The 17833-nt window shown below is 43.0% G+C and overlaps 1 protein-coding gene across 9 annotated transcripts in view; it reads left to right on the top strand.

The window, feature by feature from the left end:
• LOC146662832 (receptor-type tyrosine-protein phosphatase mu-like) overlaps positions 1-15858 on the top strand; it is a 224043-nt gene extending 208185 nt beyond the window's left edge. For all 9 annotated transcript variants that reach the window (XM_085417616.1, XM_085417614.1, XM_085417612.1 and 6 more), the window contains 6 exons: positions 677-850; positions 1664-1795; positions 1945-2070; positions 4171-4334; positions 12299-12434; positions 13070-15858. In XM_085417616.1, coding sequence (XP_085273742.1) covers positions 677-850; positions 1664-1795; positions 1945-2070; positions 4171-4334; positions 12299-12434; positions 13070-13123 — 786 coding nt within the window. In that variant the 3' untranslated portion in view covers positions 13124-15858. The remainder of the gene's footprint in view (positions 1-676; positions 851-1663; positions 1796-1944; positions 2071-4170; positions 4335-12298; positions 12435-13069) is intronic.
• Positions 15859-17833: the final 1975 nt, after the last annotated feature.

Below are 17833 nucleotides of genomic sequence, written 5' to 3'. Positions count from 1 at the left end.
CGCTTCGTTTAGAGCACGAACCTGCCAGCGTCCATGAAATAATCAAACCACATCACAGCTCTGAGTGATGACATCATTGCACTGCAGTTTCAAAATAAAAGTCAGAAATTCATATTATACAGTCTAAATATTGAGCCCGGTTCTGTCTGAGGTTTCTTCCTGTTAAAAGGAGTTTTTCCTTCCCACTGTCGCCAAAGTGCTGCTCACAGGGGGTCATATGATTGTTCTCTCTGTGTCGCTGTAGCGTCTTTACTTTAAATGGATACGTTATTGATCCCACATCGGACGCTTTTGTGTTACAGCAGCATGACAGCGAGTAAAAATACACAACAATAAACGACACGGTTAAAATAAAAGTGCCACAGACACCCAGTAACAAACTGGTAACAAACTGGTGACACAACACACTTACGCTGTATGAATAAAACTTAAAAATCAAACAAAAACAAACAACGAGATTAAAACTTGAAGACATTTTAAAAAATGAAGACAAAAATTAAATCACTAATTAAATGATTACAAATAACAAAATTAATGTTAACAAAAATTAAACAAAATCAATGAAAATAATAATGTTCCGAAGTCTGAGAAAGTAAAAATATGACATGAGATCAACTCATTAGGTTAGAAAGAAGGTGTCAGGTGTGTGTCCTGTTACATGTGTGTGCGCGCACAGACGCTGAACATGGTGACGCCGACTCTGCGAGTGGAGGACTGCAGCATCGCTCTGCTGCCCAGAAACCATGAGAAGAACCGCTGCATGGACGTGCTGCCTCCAGACCGCTGCCTGCCCTTCCTCATCACCATCGACGGGGAGAGCTCCAACTACATCAACGCTGCGCTCATGGATGTACGTGACACACACACACACACACACAGTGGGTTTGATGAATGTGACTGCAGATTCGCAGCTTTGATTCGAAGCTTTTGTTCCACAATAAGTGAAGCAGATTAAAGATGGGGAGCTGATCCGATATCTTTTCACTGGATCTCTCAGTTTGGCCCAAAGAGATGTGAGTGCAGGTGAAGGAGAACATTAGGCTGAAAAGTAAACCAATCAGAAACTCTGAGAGCGACCAGCCCAGCCGTCAGATTCTTTGTTTAGCAAACAGCACAGAGGACTGAAGCGGAGAACACTCAGTCGCTCTGCCATCGTGCTGTCCTGCTGCAGCGGCTTTCTCGCTGAGCGCAGATCATTCATGAATTCTGTGTGAAGTCCTTCAGGTGAGCTTGTTGCCCTGTTGTGGAGATGTGTTGGATTCTGTGTTATACTTGGAGCCTGTCATTTGGTGGCGATAGTGAGTGGAGGACTTCTCTTCTAAGCTAACATTAGCAAGTGCTGCTCGGTGTCGATGCAGCAGAGTCTTTAACACCGAGTGTTAGGGCACTCGGAGCACAAGCGTCACTGCCTCCGAGTCAGTTACACCCACATCAGACCTGCCTGAGGCAGCCAGACAGCTGTCGCTATAGAAACTCCAGGAAAGTGTTTAAAATATCAAAGTTAACGCTAAGGTTCAAAGAAGGAAGCACGCATTCAGAAATCTGCTGAAAACACCGACGTCGGAAATCCTGAGCACGGCTGTGTACAACAGTGACATCCACCCTGCTGTGTCTGCTTGTGTGACATCACTTCCTGCTGTCTGACTGACCTCGTGTCATGCAGAGCTACAAGCAGCCGTCGGCGTTCATCGTTACCCAGCATCCTTTGCCCAACACGGTGAAGGACTTCTGGCGCCTGGTCCTCGACTACCACTGCACATCCATTGTCATGCTGAATGATGTCGACCCCGCACAGGTGAAGCTCCACCCACACACACACTCAAAGATTTTCAGATATATTAGAACAGGTGGGTGATGATGACATCATAGCACAGGTGCTTTGGTAAGGGCGGTGTAAAACTCATGAGCTGATCAATAACTTCCCTTTGTGTATGTGTGTGTTAGCTGTGCCCTCAGTACTGGCCAGAAAACGGTCTCCATCGCCTCGGCTCGCTGCAGGTGGAGTTCGTGTCCGCTGACCTGGAGGAGGACGTGATCAGCCGAATCTTCAGGATCTACAACACAGCCAGGGTGCGCTTTTAGATTACTGTTACTTACCCGTAAATATGCTGCGTTACTAAACCGTGATTTTGTTTGTGAGAGTGTCTCATGACAATGACGTGAGCGCGTGCGACGTCCGTGGTAGCAACAGACGTGTGCAGATCAACAATGGATAATATGGAGTGTTGGAGGGAGTATGACCATGCAGCATTTAAAGCTTGGAAGTAATCACATTACTTTAAGTCTGATTCTGTAAAAAGTGACAGAAACATTAGCGCCTGCTGTAAACTCTGCGTGGGAAGAAAACTTCTTTCTACAGCGAAAAATTAAACTTCAAATCTGATCAAGCACCGAGCACGCTGCCACGTTTTTTAAAAATCCCGTCCACACGTAACCACAAAAACGCGCTAGGAAGATGCCAAAGCAACAGGTGGCGATATATTCCTAACCGTGTAGAAATGTTGGCCAATCAGAAGTCTAGAAGCCTCGGTGGGAAAGAGTGAACAAAGATGGCGCATAGAAGCAGAACCGAGTCCTGTGTGTGGAAGGACAGTAACTGTGTGTGTAGGCGCACACCTTTGACGCTGCGTTTTCTCCGTTTTCCTCGTCCACATGTAAACGCAAAAACTGGGTTTTCAAAAATCTCCACCCTGGCAGGAGTTTTTAAAAATCTCAGTTTTCAGTGACTGAAAACGCAGTTTACGTGTGGACGAAAGGTGCAAACGCATAGAAAAATTTGCGTTTTCAAAAATACCCGGGTGGATGTAGCCTTAGTTTGTTTCCTGTAAAAACCTGGCTGCCCTTCACTCTGTAAGTATCAGTAGGTTGGAATGTCAAATAAAATACACTGAAATTTGATTTATTAAATTGATTTAATGTAAGTAACAAACTTGAGCCAAACTCAAGTCCAGCCAGGTTTACACCCAGGCTGCTCTTGTGCTTACATTTGGTCTCAGCCACTTTGTCACGCTCGCCTTGATCTTCACCAGGAGCGACATATGCGTTGGGTTGTTGACATGCTGGAAGACAAAGTGATGACTCCGACCTAGTTTAGCCTGACTGCTTCAGGTCTTCATTCACATATCCTTCTTTCTTCATGGATCCACCCACCTCGATGAAATTCCCAGGTCCAGACGCAGTGAAGCATGCCCACAGCATAATACTGCCACCACCGTGCTTCACTGTGGGGCCGCTGTCCTTTGGGTCGTAGCCTCCGTCTTCTTTCTCAGTCCGTCCCTGTGCAGGGTTCTATTGGCCGTCTTCTTTGAGACTAGGATTCCTGACTCGGCTGAGTCATCCATTAGTGTCTCTGCCGTGCTGGAGCCCTGAGAGAACCACCATCGTGGCCGTGGTCCTGTCAGGGCGATGGCTGTTCTCTCACTCTCCCCTGCCGTGGTGGCTGTTCGCCATCGTTAGAACCACCTCGCCTCTACGTGATGTCTCTGTGGATGTGTAATTACCTTTGTCTTCAGATCCTGACGGAGTAAAACTGCATCACCCTACACGGAGGGTCTGTTTGGTTTTGCCCTCACATATTCAGGGCGCGTTTGATTTCTGTGTAATAAAGCTGAGCTGCGCCTGTGTTTGATCCAAGCCTCCGCTCTCTCTCTCCTGCTGCACCAGATTTAGCTCAGGATGTGTTTGATTTAAGCCTCCTCACCTCCCCATCGGGCTGAGTTTGAGTGCGGCTGTGATTCAGGGCCTCGTTTCCTCCATGCGTCTCAACAAATATCGGCTGTGTTTGATCCGCGCTCCCGTCTCCACCCGCCTCACTGTGGCAGCTTGATTTTGGTGTTTGAGTTAAAGCTCTCTCCTGCTGTCTGCTCACAGGAACCTGTCTTTGCTTTCTTTCCTGTCTCAATAAGCTTCCTAATATCTTTCCTTCCATCTACATTATATATCTTCCTTTCCTCTCTCCTGTTCTTTCCTTTCTTCTTTACTCCTAAAATGTATTTCTTTTGACTTCCTTTCCCTTTCTCCCTTCACAGTTTCCTTACTTCCTTTCTCCTTAGTGTTTAGTTTAGAGGTACACTTGGTTCATGTTTCTGTTCTTCTGGGGAAGTGTTTGATTATACATTGGTTGTTTGGGGCGAGCTTGTTTTGACTGCCTGGTTCTCCCTGTGTCTCCAGCCGCAGGACGGGTACCGCATGGTGCAGCAGTTCCAGTTCCTGGGCTGGCCGATGTACCGCGACACGCCCATCTCCAAGCGCTCCTTCCTCAAGCTCGTGCACCAGGTGGACAAATGGCAGGAGGAGTACGACGGCGGCGAGGGACGCACCGTCGTCCACTGCCTGTAAGAGTACACACAACACTGCACGCAGCACTGCAGAAAGTACTACACAGTGTACTACACACAGTACTGCAGACAGTACTACACAAACTACTACAAAAGTACACTGTCTTATAATACACACAGTACTACACACAATACTACATAAAGTACACTGTCTTTTAATAAACACAGTACTAAAGACATTACCCTTTAAGAGTACCACACAGTATTACATGCAGTACTACACATAACACTACAGAAAGAAAACTGTGTTTTCATTACTTTACTGCAAGAGTATCACTGTTTCTTACACAGGAAATACACACAGTACTGCAGAGAGTACTGCAGTATCAGTAGTTATAAAGTTTGTGTTTGTGTGGTGTTTTGTCTCCATCTAGTGGTCACAACATAAACTGCTTTCATTCTCATCTATGTAACCCCTGACTCCACTCTCCTCTCCTCTCCTTCCTGCACTGCATGCTGGGAGTGTGAGTGAATGGGTGTGTGAAGGTGTTTGGTGAGTGTGTGGAGCTGCTGAGTGAGTTTGGGACGTTTGGACTGTTTTTTCCAGAAAACTTTATGGGTGGTTAAAAGGTAAGGCAAGTTTATTTCATTGTGTTGTGTGAAGTGAAGAGTTTTAGTTAATTCGCCAGTTTTACCTTGAGCAATGGCGTCCCTCCCTAGTGAGGGTTCGCCTCCCCTGTCTATTAGACAGGGGAGGCCCCCCCAACAGTACACCGTGGAGCAGGCTCTGCTAGCTTTTGGTGAACAGGTGGGCCATGAGAACACAACTTGCGGCTCTCGGATGAACAAGGCTGTGGTTACCTTTCTCCGTGAGGAGCGGTTGGTTCACCTGTTAGTTGAAAGGGGGATCATTTTGGATGATTTGTTGTGGCTGTTTCACCACTGTTTGCGGTGACCCGCGTAGATGGCGTTTATCCCCAATGAGCTACTTGAAAAGGAACTGACCTGCTTTGGAAAGTTTGCTAGCGGGTTCAGTGTTGTTCGTCTTGGCTGCAAAGATGCCAGACTGCAGCACATTCAGTCACTATGAAGGCAGGCCTTCATGTACTTGAACGATCCTTCACAGACACTGGAAGTGTCGTTTAAAGTGAGATACGAAAACGGCTTGTATACTGTTTATGCAAGCGCAGTTAGCATGAAGTGCATGTTGGCCATAAACGCTCATCCTGCCCTCATAAAGAGCACGAAGTGCGCAATGACACAGGTAAACAGCAGGGCCATGCTAGTGAAGCAAGTGAGCGTGCCGTAGATGTCGGTACGAGAGAACAGCCCGCTAGTAGCGGTGTGGACGAACAGCCAGCTACGAGCTGCTAGCGGCGCTGGGTGACAGAATGGAGATCGCAGCCAGTGCTCCACAGGCCGGATGGAAGTGATGACAGACAGGACAGGAAAACTGTGGAGGAAAATCAGGACAGAGGCAACGACAAGTGAGGTAGGAAATGAAAATGTAATTTCAGGTTCTTTGAGCGCGGAAAATGAGGAAGAAGACTTGTTTGAAGATGATTCCCTGTCACGATGCTCTGACATTGTTTCACAAGATGAACATCAGCAGTCGTATTCCTTAGAAGATATAAATCGCTTTTTGGATAAGACATTTAGCAGGCAGTCTGTGGAAGTCAGAGTTTTTTCCAGATGTCGATCAATTTATAAACTCTGTTCTAAAGATAAGGAGAGTTGTTGGCTATGAACAGTTGAGCAAACAGAAAAGATGCCGCCTGAAAAAGATCCTGACTGTGTTGAGGAGGGAAAAACAAGGAAAAACTCATTTAAAACCACAGTAAAATGTTCGGAGTATTAAGGGTGTCTTTTTTTTTTTTTTTGGAAGGGTCTCACTGTCTTTTCCCTCTTTCTCTTCTTCCTCTTCTCTCTGTCTTTATGGCAGGCTTGAGAGTGGGTACGCTTAACAGTAATGGGGGAAGAGTCAGAGAAAGGCGAGCAGTTTTGGTGGAACAGCAGGAACAAAAACATTGATGTGGTTTTTTTAGTAGTACTGTAGATAATGAGACAGAATGAGTTGGAGTGGGCAGGTATTTTTAAGTTATGGCACTAACCTCAGTGCAGGTGTAGCAATTTTATTTTCTAGGCACCTTCAGCTGTCACATGTCTCCGTATGTGAGGTAGAGCAGGGAAGGGCACAGGTAGTACAAGCAACCATCAAGGGAACACCTTTTGCTTTATGAATGTATGCGCCCACAACTCAGCTGCAGGTCGTGTGAGGTTATTTCGTAAAATTAATTATAAATTATCACAAATACATAGTGGTTCAATAGTGGTGGTGGGAGGGGACTGGAATTGCACAACCCACCCTTCAGTTGACAGAAACACAGGAGAGCCTCACCCACCTTCGGGCTCACTTTTATCCACAATCTTTCTGACTGATGTGTGGAGAAGGCTCCATCCCACAACTAGAGAATACACATATGTGAACGTTTCTGAGGGCAATGTGAAGGCAGTGTTACAAGATAAATATATATTGTTAGTGCCTATTTTCTGATTATATTGTTTTATGTATTTTAATAATAAAGGCTTGTAAAGCAAAGCCAGTTTTGACTCATAAACCAAGTGCTCAGCCAAACTGAAAAACAGGAAGTTTAGTGCAGAGCTGCAGAGGCATATTAATAAAATACAGGAAACCAGACAGAAAAAGTGGAACTAGTAACACAGAAGGGGTTGTTTGTATCGAGGCTGTGTGTGACGTGTAAAGGACCAAAATAACACCTATATGAGACACATTTTTGGCTTCTAATGTTAGAGATTCTGCAACTGGCTTTGGGCTGTGCGGGGCTCTCTCTTCCAGAAGATGATTGAATAAAGAATTATAAATGTTTTGACCACTCTGAGTCGGGTTTTCTCTCTTCTACCATGGGGATCAAAGAATCGGGTTTAATAGCTATCAATCAGACGTATAATAATAGACTAGTTAAGGCAGAAATTTCACCTGTTGGTTTTTCTGATCATCATTTAGTGACTGTAGATATTTCCTTATTGATGCACTCTAACATTTGTTCACCAACATGCTTTAACATGCAGCTGATTCATGACAAAGAGTTCTGTCGAGCTTTTTCTGACTTCTGGTGTCACTGGAAACAAAGGAAAAATTACTTTTGCAATTTGGCTGAATGGTAGGAGGTGGGGAAAACGCAGATTAAGCTTTTTTGTCAACAATACACGTCACATCCAACGGCCACTGTTAAAGACTGCTTTGAGGACTTAGAACGAGAGCTCAAGATGCTAGAGGATAAGATCATAAGTGGGACAGATAATGCAAATAGTACCTGGGACGGTAGGAGGAAGGCTTTAGGCAAGTTTCTCCACAAAAGAGCAAAAGGTGCTCTTATAAGAACTCGGATTTCTACTGTTGAATAGATGCCCCAACCAGATTTTTCTTCAAGCTGGAGAAAAGGGTTTGCGAGTCACACCACGTGATGCACTTAAGGCTTCCAAATGGGAAGGTGACATCTGACCCAGTAGAAATGAGGAAGCTTGCCATTGACTTTTATGCCAGCCTCTTTAGTTCTGACACGTGTGACCCTGAATGTGTGACGAGGATGCTGGAGGGGCTGCCACGGCTGTATGAGGCTGAATCGGCTGTGTTGGAGTCTGCTATCTCTTTTGAGGAGATGTCTTCAGCGGTTCAACAACTCAACGGTGGTCGGTCATCAGGAGTTGATGGGCTTCCTGCGGAATTTTACCAGGAATTCTGGTCGCTGCTAGGAGAGGACATTCATGAGGTTTTCACATTCTGTGTGACCACTGGGATCTTGCCAACAAGTTGCACGAGGGCAGTTTTGACTTTACTGCCAAAGAAAGGGGACCTGGGCTCGCTCAAACATTGGAGGCCTGTCTCTTTGCTTTGTACGGACTACAAGATTCTTGCAAAATGTCTTTCTAACAGGTTGAAGACCTGTATCGACATGATTGTTGATGTGGATCAAGCATACTGTGTCCCTGAAAGAACTATTATGGACAACTTGTTTTTAATTAGGACATTATTGATCTGGCTCAGAGACTTGGATGTGGGGTTTTTTATCTCTGGATCAAGAAAAAGCTTCTGATAGAGTTGATCACCGCTATTTGTTTAAAACTTTGGAAGCTTTTGGGTTTGGGAACATTTTCATTTCTTGGATCAAATTGTTGTACTCAAACACTGCTGTCATGTTAAAGGTGGGGGGAGGGTTAAGTCGGCCTGTTCCAGCTCAGAGGGGCATAGGGCAGGGATGCCCTCTTTCTGGTATGTTGTATACGCTGGCCATTGAACCCCTTTTACACCATCTTAGACAGGGACTCTCAGGTTTTACCTTTGACGAAGCAAGAAGCACAGTAAAATTGTCCGCTTATGCTGATGATGTTACGGTTTTTATAACCATATTAAAACACTCAGACTGACACTGGACTTATATGAGCAGGCATCCGCAAAGGTTAACTGGTCAAAGTGTGAAGGTTTCATGTTGGGAGGGTGGGTTGATAAAGAGGAGCCGGTGTTACCGGCAGAGTTACAGTGGAACAGGGAGGGACTGAAGTGTTTGGGAGTGTTTTTGGGAACTGATGCTTTTCAGGGGAAGAACTGGGAGGGTGTTGTTGAAAACATTACTGCCCGGTTGTCTCGATGGACTTGGGTCTGGCCACCATTGTCCTACAGGGGGAGGACTTTGGTTGTTAACAACTTGGCTGCTTCTGTACTCTGGCACCGTGCCACTGTTTTTGAACCTCCGGCCTCTCTTATCAAGGAGATACAAAAAAGACTGGTAAATTTCTTCTGGGGAGGGCTTCACTGGACCAGGTCTGCTGTGCTGTCTCTATCTGTGTCAGAGGGGGGTCAGAGTTTGATTGACCTTCACAGCCGTATCACAGCGTTTCGTCTTCAGACAGCACAACAGTATCTTTATCAAAAACAACAACCACCCTGGTTCAACACTGTATCTATGCTGCTTCACAGAATAAAGGACCTTGCATATGACAAGCACCTGTTTCTCATAGACCTGACTGGCATGGACCTTTTGCAGACCTCTGCTTTTTACCAGTCTGTTTTGACTGCTTGGAAGACTGAGAACAGTCTCTCTGTACTTTAAAAACAATTTGATGGTGATGTTGGTGAGGAGCCTCTTTTTTACAATCCCTTGATACCAAGTAGAAAGCTCAGCACTGCTAGTGTATAAATGCTGGTCTAACCAAGCTGGCAGGCCTGAGGACAGCAGGGCAGTGATGGATCTAAGAACAGGGAACCACTGTCTTTTCTGTCTAACTGAGGAAACACTGCAGCACCTGTGGCTTGGCTGTCCAAGGCTATCTGGCCTTTTTTCATCGCTGCAGCAGTGGCTTTGTGGCCTTGGAAGAGTCTCTTTATCCTGGGTCCGAGGTACTCTGCAGTGGAGCGTAGGAAGGTTTGCTTGATTAATTTTTTAATAGGTCATGCTAAGATGAGTATATGGCATTCAAGGAGGAACAAAATGAAGGGAACAGGATCTGTTCATTTAGAGATTATGTTTAAAGGGTTAGTAGGTGCACGTTTGAAAGTAGAATTTGTTTATAAGATGTTGTCCAACATTGAAGAGTTTGTCTCTATTTGGGGAATTAACCCTTTAAAGTCGGTCTGAGCGGGCACGCTCCATTTTGCGTAACTATTTTTAAATCCCGGTAGAACTGCAACCACGTAAGGTAGCGCAATCATTTTTCTTGCATATAAAACCGGAGGAGTTGTACTTACATCTTATGCCATCAGCTTGTCCTCGGTCACAGTTTCCTTCCACATATAGCTTTGCAAAAACTGCATAAAAAGCACTTGCAGCAACAAAAACATAATATTCCAGAAACACGCTTTGCCGATCCGATCAGCTGTTTGTAACACTTCCTATGCTGGAATAGACGTCAGCGCGAACTATTGCATGTCCGCCATTACCTGCCCAAAACCGAAAGTGACGTCATATTCGTGGAAATGTAGTTTTTTACCAACTTGGCCTTGTAAGACTGTACTGGTGTTTTTAAAAGTTATGTTTGACTTTATGACTCTCTGTGTCGTTTCTGGGATGCTTAGGACTCATATTGCACTGCTGGAAATAGTTTATTTTGGTGCATATGCTGTTTTTTTGCAAATTTGCTTTATAATATTTATTTTCGTTTTTTCTGCAGTATATAAAAATTGGTGCATTTCAAAAATAAAACTATGAAGACACTCAAAATAAATTTCCTGTGGTGGGAAACTATTTTGTGCAACTTTTTTGTATTTACAGTTTTGAGGGATAAGCCTCTTAAACTTCTCTAACTAGAAATATATGTTAAAAAAACAAAAACGATTTTCAATTTTTTTCTGGTTTATTGCACATTTTTGCAATTTATGTAATTTCTATGCACTTAATGCAGACATATTATTAAAATTTGGGCTATAATGGTTGTATTGATGTAAAGCAACTTGAAATGCTCCCAAAAATGGGACTACAGCATGTAAACATATAATATAAGCTCTGGCGGACTTGGTTCTATGGTAGGTCTTAAAGGGTTAATGCAGTTTTGTGTAAAATAACTGATGATAATTTAGTTCTGAATTTTTGAAAAAAGCCAAATGGAGTGTCTTCTGTTTCTGTCTTCATTTTTGTGTTTATTGTATTTGGGTGGGGTTGATGGTGGTCATTTATTGGACTGATGATTATCGGTTGGAAAAATCGCCCAACCTTAATGGTTAGTTGGTTAGTTACAAGGTAAGACAGGTTTATTTCATTGTGTTGTGTAGAGTGAGTAGGTTTAGCTAATTGGCCAGTTTGACTTTGAGCCATGGCGTCCCTCCCCAGTGAGGGTTCGCCTCCTGTGAACAGTGAACAGACAGAGGCAAGGACAGGTGAGGCTGAAGATCGAACTGCAGGTTCTTTGAACTTGTTTGAAGATGATTCCTCATCACAGTTTTCTGATATTGTTTCACAAGATGAGCATCAGCAATCCTACTCCTTACAAGACAAACTCATTTTAAGATGGAAAATTTGGCGGACAGTCTATGGATTATTTTCCATATCTTGATGAGTTTATAAAATCAGTTCTAAAGATAAGGAGAGTGGTCAGCTATGAACAGTTGAGCACACTAAAGAGATTCTAAGTTGAGGATGAAGAAATTAGGGAAAACTCATTTAAAGGCACAGTAAAATGTTTGGAGCACAAAAGGTGGTGTTTTGGAAGGTTTCGCTGTTTTCACAGTGTTGCTGTAGATTAAGAAGTAGGCACCAAAAATGATGGATTTTCCTAAAGGATGAAGGAGGGACCTTCCGGAGTCGATGTAGTATTTCTGCAGCAGGTTCTCCCAGACGTAGCTAGAAATCCTTGTACAGACCTCACTTGGAGAAACACACCGTGGATCTTCGGTGGTGGGTGGTCCATGGGGCCATGGCCACAACCAGACATGTTGCACATATGGACCGAGTGTAGAGGGTAACTGTGCTTTTTGTCAAGCTGAGCACACCCTGCAACATTTGTGGGTTGGGTGTCCCAGGCTTGTTCTTCTCTTGCCATTACTGCAACAGTGGTTGGCTGGATATGGACAGGTGCTGGAGAATACAATGTTCATTTATGGTCCCAAAAACAGCAGCACAATGGAATCAGATTTATCTTTGCAGCTTTCTTACGGGTTGGGCAAAAAGGGGAATCTGGCTAACCTGCAGAAACAAAATGTAAAGGTCTACAAATTTAGAACTTATGTTCAAAGGTCTGGTGTCTGCATGTATTATGATAGAATTTACTTCTTATATAATGGTGACAGGTGTGGATCATTTTATTTCTGTTTGGTTGGAAACAAATGTCTTGTGTACAGTGTACAATGATTTGCTTGTTCTTGGTTTATGACAATTGTAAATGTTTTTGTTTTTGAGGGGTGTTCTTGTGAATATATGCAGTAATATTTTTATGTGCTACTTTATGTAACTGTTGACAGAGAACTCAAAGGTCTTCTTTCTCCTGACTCCTCTGTCCTGTCTCCTCCTCAGGAATGGCGGAGGTCGCAGTGGTGTGTTCTGCAGTATCAGTATCGTGTGTGAGATGTTGCGTCAGCAGCGCTGCGTCGACGTTTTTCACGCTGTAAAAACTTTGAGGAACAACAAGCCAAACATGGTCGACCTGCTGGTAACCACCAACCTTCATCACAGACACTGGCTCGCTTTAACTTCAATCATTATTATTTCTATTCTCCATTTCTTCTGTGGTTTAGCAAATTATTTTGTATTTGTATTTTATGACTAAAATGAAAAAAGGTTAATTTTACAGTAAATCAAAGAGGAACTTAACACTGAATCCATAACTGTATTTTTTAAGACTAAAATATAAAAACATTTTCTCAGTAATAATGATATATTATTATTATTATTCATAATTTTCTGTTATGTTTTATAATAATTATTGTATTCTATAAACATACACTACCGGTCAAAGGTTTTAGGACACGCCAATTTTTCCATTTTTTTATTGAAAGTTATGCAGTTTAATGTCTCACTGCAGTCTGACATGAAAGCATAGTACAAATACTGTATGCACCTAGTTGATCAGGGGTTCATCCTGCAGCAACATAATGACCCAAAACATAAGTCCAAGCTGTACCAGAACTACCTCAGGAAAACAGACCGTGATGGTGAACTTGAACACATGGAGTGTCCAGTGACCCGTAGTGGATACTGAGTTGTTTTTACATCATACTGTGTAATAAAAAGTGTTTCTTTTTTAAAAATGTGAATGAATGACATCTGATGTCTGTGTTTCCATAGGAACAGTATAAGTTCTGTTATGAAGTCGCTCTGGAGTACCTGAACTCTGCTTAGAGCCTCCTTCAACACAGAGGAGGAGGAGCAGAGAGACTACTGACTGAAGAGGAGGAGGAGGAGGATGAAGGCATGTTTACACTGCCTGGTTTGAACTGTTGGATTCTGTGAGCGACGCTCAGCGTTCACCTCGTGTCACTTTGTGGTTTTTTTTACCCTTTTGTTGTTTCAATGAAACTGAAACGATAAAAACACCATCAGAGCGGGTCGCCTCACCTGTCAGCCATCCCCACCATCCTTACAGCCAGGATTCAAAACAGGATGTCCTTGCAGTCATGTTTTGTACAGGAATCTTTAACCGTGTCCGATTGCTGGTTGAAATCAGCTGACCTGTCAGGAAGAAGCTGCTGTCGGCGGAGAATCATTAACTCTCGCATAAACCCTCTTACCTCTGAGATTGAAGGGACCCTAAAATCTGATTGACTTTCATTTGTGAATTCATGTCATGTCAAGAAGTGTGAACTTAATCATCCCTCTGGAAACAAGACTGGGAGGTGGCTGGATCACGCTGACCAAGGTAGCTAAGATGGTTTGACCCTGCAGAGGCCCAAGCCCAGGAGGCCAGAGGAAGTCACTCGGCCTGAATCTGAGTGCCATAGTCTGGCCAGTTATGATAAAACTTATTTAACCAAACAAACTTCACCAATTTGAATCTGCCAACTCTTCCCCCAAAGAGGCCCAAAATCAAACCAAATCTGGCAGACATCACAGAGCCAGAGTTGTCAGAACACGTGTCTGCCTTCACGCAGCCGAGAGTCTGCCGACATTCAGCTGAGTCTGCCAAAATTAGCAGAGTCTGCGGACACGCTTATTTATAAAGATGATGTGAGTCCTGGCAGCTGTCTGGTATGAAATGATCACAGCAAGTAATTAGTGATTAGTTCACCATTGGTCAAGTTGTGTACATCAGCAGTCCCCAACCTTTTTTGTGCCACGGACCGGTTCATGTCCGACAATATTTTCACGGACCGGTCTTTAAGGTGTTGCGGATAAATACAACAAAATAAAAACAGTACCGCTACCAAAAAAAAGAAGATTTATTCATAACACTCAGGAAAAGACCTAGGGAAACAGAGTTAACGATAAAAACGGTTTAAAAAACGATAAAAACCATAAAGTTCACACCCGAGCCTCAACTCTCACAGCCTGTTACCAAACGACCGGTCCGTGGCCCGGGGGTTGGGGACCGCTGGTGTACATGACATCAGAGCTCAGGCTTGTTATTGTGTTTAATTAAGCACAGTCATGATTAGAAGCTGAATGATGCCAACATTTGTTAATATATTTTTCTTTATTTATGTGTAGGGATGGGTATCGAAACCCGGTTCTGTTTCACTTCCTTGGAATTGTTTGCCATTTTGCAAACGATTCCCTTATTGATTCCAGTCGCCCCAAATGACGTCACCACGTTGCGGAGCGTCATTTACCTGGCAGGAAACACGGCGGCTCAAACGCTCAAAAGTTTGGTTACACTTTTCAAGAATGGATGACAACAGTGCAACTTGCAATACTTGCAAAGCAGATATTTCATTTAAGGGAGGAAACACTACGAATATGCAAAAGCATTTGCTCACAAAACACGCGATGACCTTAAATGAATGTCGTGTTTTTAATTCCGCTCGACTCGTGAATCTCAACCCAGCAGCAGCGGTAACGTTTGCACGTCCTCTCCCGTTAATGCGGCAGGTAAATAATCAACTAACAGTGCATATTATGTTAGCGCGATCTGCCTTATTACAAACCTGCCATTACTGTGCATTTAGTGACCATGATGAGACAGACAGAGTCTGGCTCAGATGCTGGCAGTTCTCGCTGCAGTCTGCCGGCAGCGTCTCCTTTCAGGCAGGATAGACGAATGTCACCGAGCAGAGACTCAGTTTGTGGTCAAAGGCTTGCACCCATTTGCCACAGCAGATGATTTTCAGTAAGTGAATGTGTTTAATTGTAGGCAGGGACATTACTGGATATTCTTGTGTAATTGCTACAGAATAATTTATGTTACACTTTGTTATTGCTACAGAAGAATATTTATTTTATTATTTTACATTTACAATTTTTTTCCTGGGGACCCTGTGACACCCCATTGAAGAGCCGTAGGCTGGATCTCTTAAGATCTCATTGTTGGGTTTGTAAGGCCATGTTACTCCTAAATTTCTGTCTTGTTCAAAGAGAAGATATAAAACAAAGTTCTGAGCTAATCGACCTTAGTGTTCTCCTTTTTTAAAAAGAATCAATAAGAGAATCGAATCGTTAAACAGAATCGAAAATGGAATCGGAATCGTGAAAATCTTATCAATACCCATCCCTATTTATGTGTATCATTTATTTATGTGTAAAAATGCCAACATGATTTTCACAGGTTTTAAATCAAAACACTTTCCTCTGATGAGTCTGACGTGAATCCATAATCTCTACAGAGCAGCATGTGGATGTGTTAGAAGAGCTTGGTTTAATCAGTTATAGAAATATGTGAGGAGGACACAGAGACGGCAGAGAGATACCAGGATATAGTGATCCCTGATACATCATGTCATCATGGACCATCAGTACGATCCAGTTTGAGAAGCTGGAACCAATAAACCAAATTAAGTTGATGAACTGGATCCTCAAATTAACCTCAACTCAAGGCCAATTGCTGTCCATTGTTCCAGAGCTCACTCACAGAGTTCATTGCTGAGAATGAAAAGATGATTTTTTTCATGTTTTCCACCTGAGGACTTGTGTATGATTCTGGTTGGTCTAACCTTCTTGGGTTTTTTTCCACTTAGATGTTTAAATATGTTTAAAGACACATTGAGAGTCATCATCCGTTTTCTTCTCTGACGTTTAATCTCTGCTGCTTCAGATTTAAAAGTAACTGAACTGGAAGCATCGAAGCACATTGTCCTTCGTCTGGTCCTTGACTCCCATCACTTTGTGGTTTTCAGTGTTTCTTTGTTGTGTCGTCACGCAGCAGGTGGGCGAGGCCAGCTGCTGGGTTGTTTCAGACTGTTAATAATGTACATAGAGCAGCGGGAGGCAGGAAGAAGAATATTTATTCCTTCATTTGTTCTTGGTGTCCATGCCATCCTCGTTCTCCTGAAGCACACAGAGAGAGACAATCATGGTGGACAATTTCGGCGTTTCGCCAACAGAATCACAGGTCGCGGTCTCAGCCCGGTCCTGTGGGTGTGGCTTCGCCTGAACCCTGTCGATGAATGGCTCTGGTGCTGAGGAGAACTTAATGAAAGCTTTTATTTATGTTGCTGATTCCAGAATATAACAAATAAAAACCTGTATACACTCTCCAGCCTGTGTCTGTCACCTCACTGAGCCAGCCAATCATACTTTGTGTTGGACGACGCACGTAAAGCACTTATAAATGTTTCAGTTGTTTCATTTTTCTTAAGAACAGTTCCCTGATTAAGGCAAGGCAAGGCAAGTTTATTTGTATAGCACAATTCAACAACAAGGTGATTCAAAGTGCTTTACAGAGACCTTAGAAACAAGAACAAATAAAAAGCATGATTTAAAATTGATTAAAACAAGCAAATAAACTAACTAACTAATTAACAAACAAACAAACACACAAAACAGTATATAAAACAGTATGAACTAACAGTATAAAACAGAAATTGTAAAAAAACAAAAACAAATCAACAACGAAACTAACCAATAACCTAAGCTGGGTGAACTAAGATTAAAACATGAAAAACCCAGAGCACGGATACATAGAAAAACTTTGAAACACGACATGAACACACAGACTAAACGCACACAAGAGGTGATCAGGGGAAGTGGAGACACATGCAGAAACCGCAGATTAGAATGAACATAACAACGTCACAGAGTAAAATTAGAAGAGTAAAATCAAACACACTGAACACAGAAACACAAGACTTTCGAAATGAAACAGGAAATGTGGAGAGACAGATATGACAACACAAGCTTGACAATATGGAACACAAAGACCTCAAACACATGACAGACTGGAGACCCTAAATAAGAATAACACAAGAACTTATAATCACAAACATTACATAAGAAACTCAAAAATACAGAATACAATCAAAACGCTGGCTCAGAGACCCAGCCCCTGACAGGTATTCTGGATAGGTTTTGTGACCCACGGGTCTTTAGTTTCAAAGGCTGTCAGGGTTGAGATGATTGTGCCAGTCCAAGCCAAGAGTGGAACCCAGTACACGTACAGACTAAGTAAGGACAGGATCAGAAGTTCAGTTACAATCATCTAAAATCTGAATTTGGAGTAAAAACTGAGAATAACTATGCAAACAATTTGGGTACAAACCCAAAGTTCACAGTAAAACTGAAAGGTTCAGTAAAAGCTGGAGTCCTTTTCAAATATTTTCTGTAAAAATCAGTAACCCTCCCTGAATACTGAAGTGGCTATGACATGAAATGATGGTGTAGAATAAGACTTAAACTGAAAGAGAGCCTTTATTATGGCTGATGACATAAAGTTCAAACAAGGCAGAAGCACAGTGACTGAACTAAACTATAACTAAACTGGGAAACTGACACTGTGATAAACTATGAAGACTCAGAAAACTATGACTATGAATGTAAAGACTGGCTGTGAAAACACGGAGGGTGGGAACACAGACGACGCGATACAGACTGAATGAAACACAGAGACTAAATACACGTAAGGGATGATCAAGGGAAGTGGCCACGCATGGGAGCACAGCTGACACACATGAACCTAAAGAC

This window comes from Rhamphochromis longiceps, linkage group LG9, assembly GCF_057381845.1.
Source record: "Rhamphochromis longiceps isolate RC_006_pf linkage group LG9, R_longiceps_female_GT1.1, whole genome shotgun sequence".
Lineage (NCBI taxonomy): Eukaryota > Metazoa > Chordata > Actinopteri > Cichliformes > Cichlidae > Rhamphochromis > Rhamphochromis longiceps.
The sequence above is the reverse complement of the archived record's forward strand: the minus strand, read 5'-3'. Positions and strand labels throughout refer to the sequence as shown.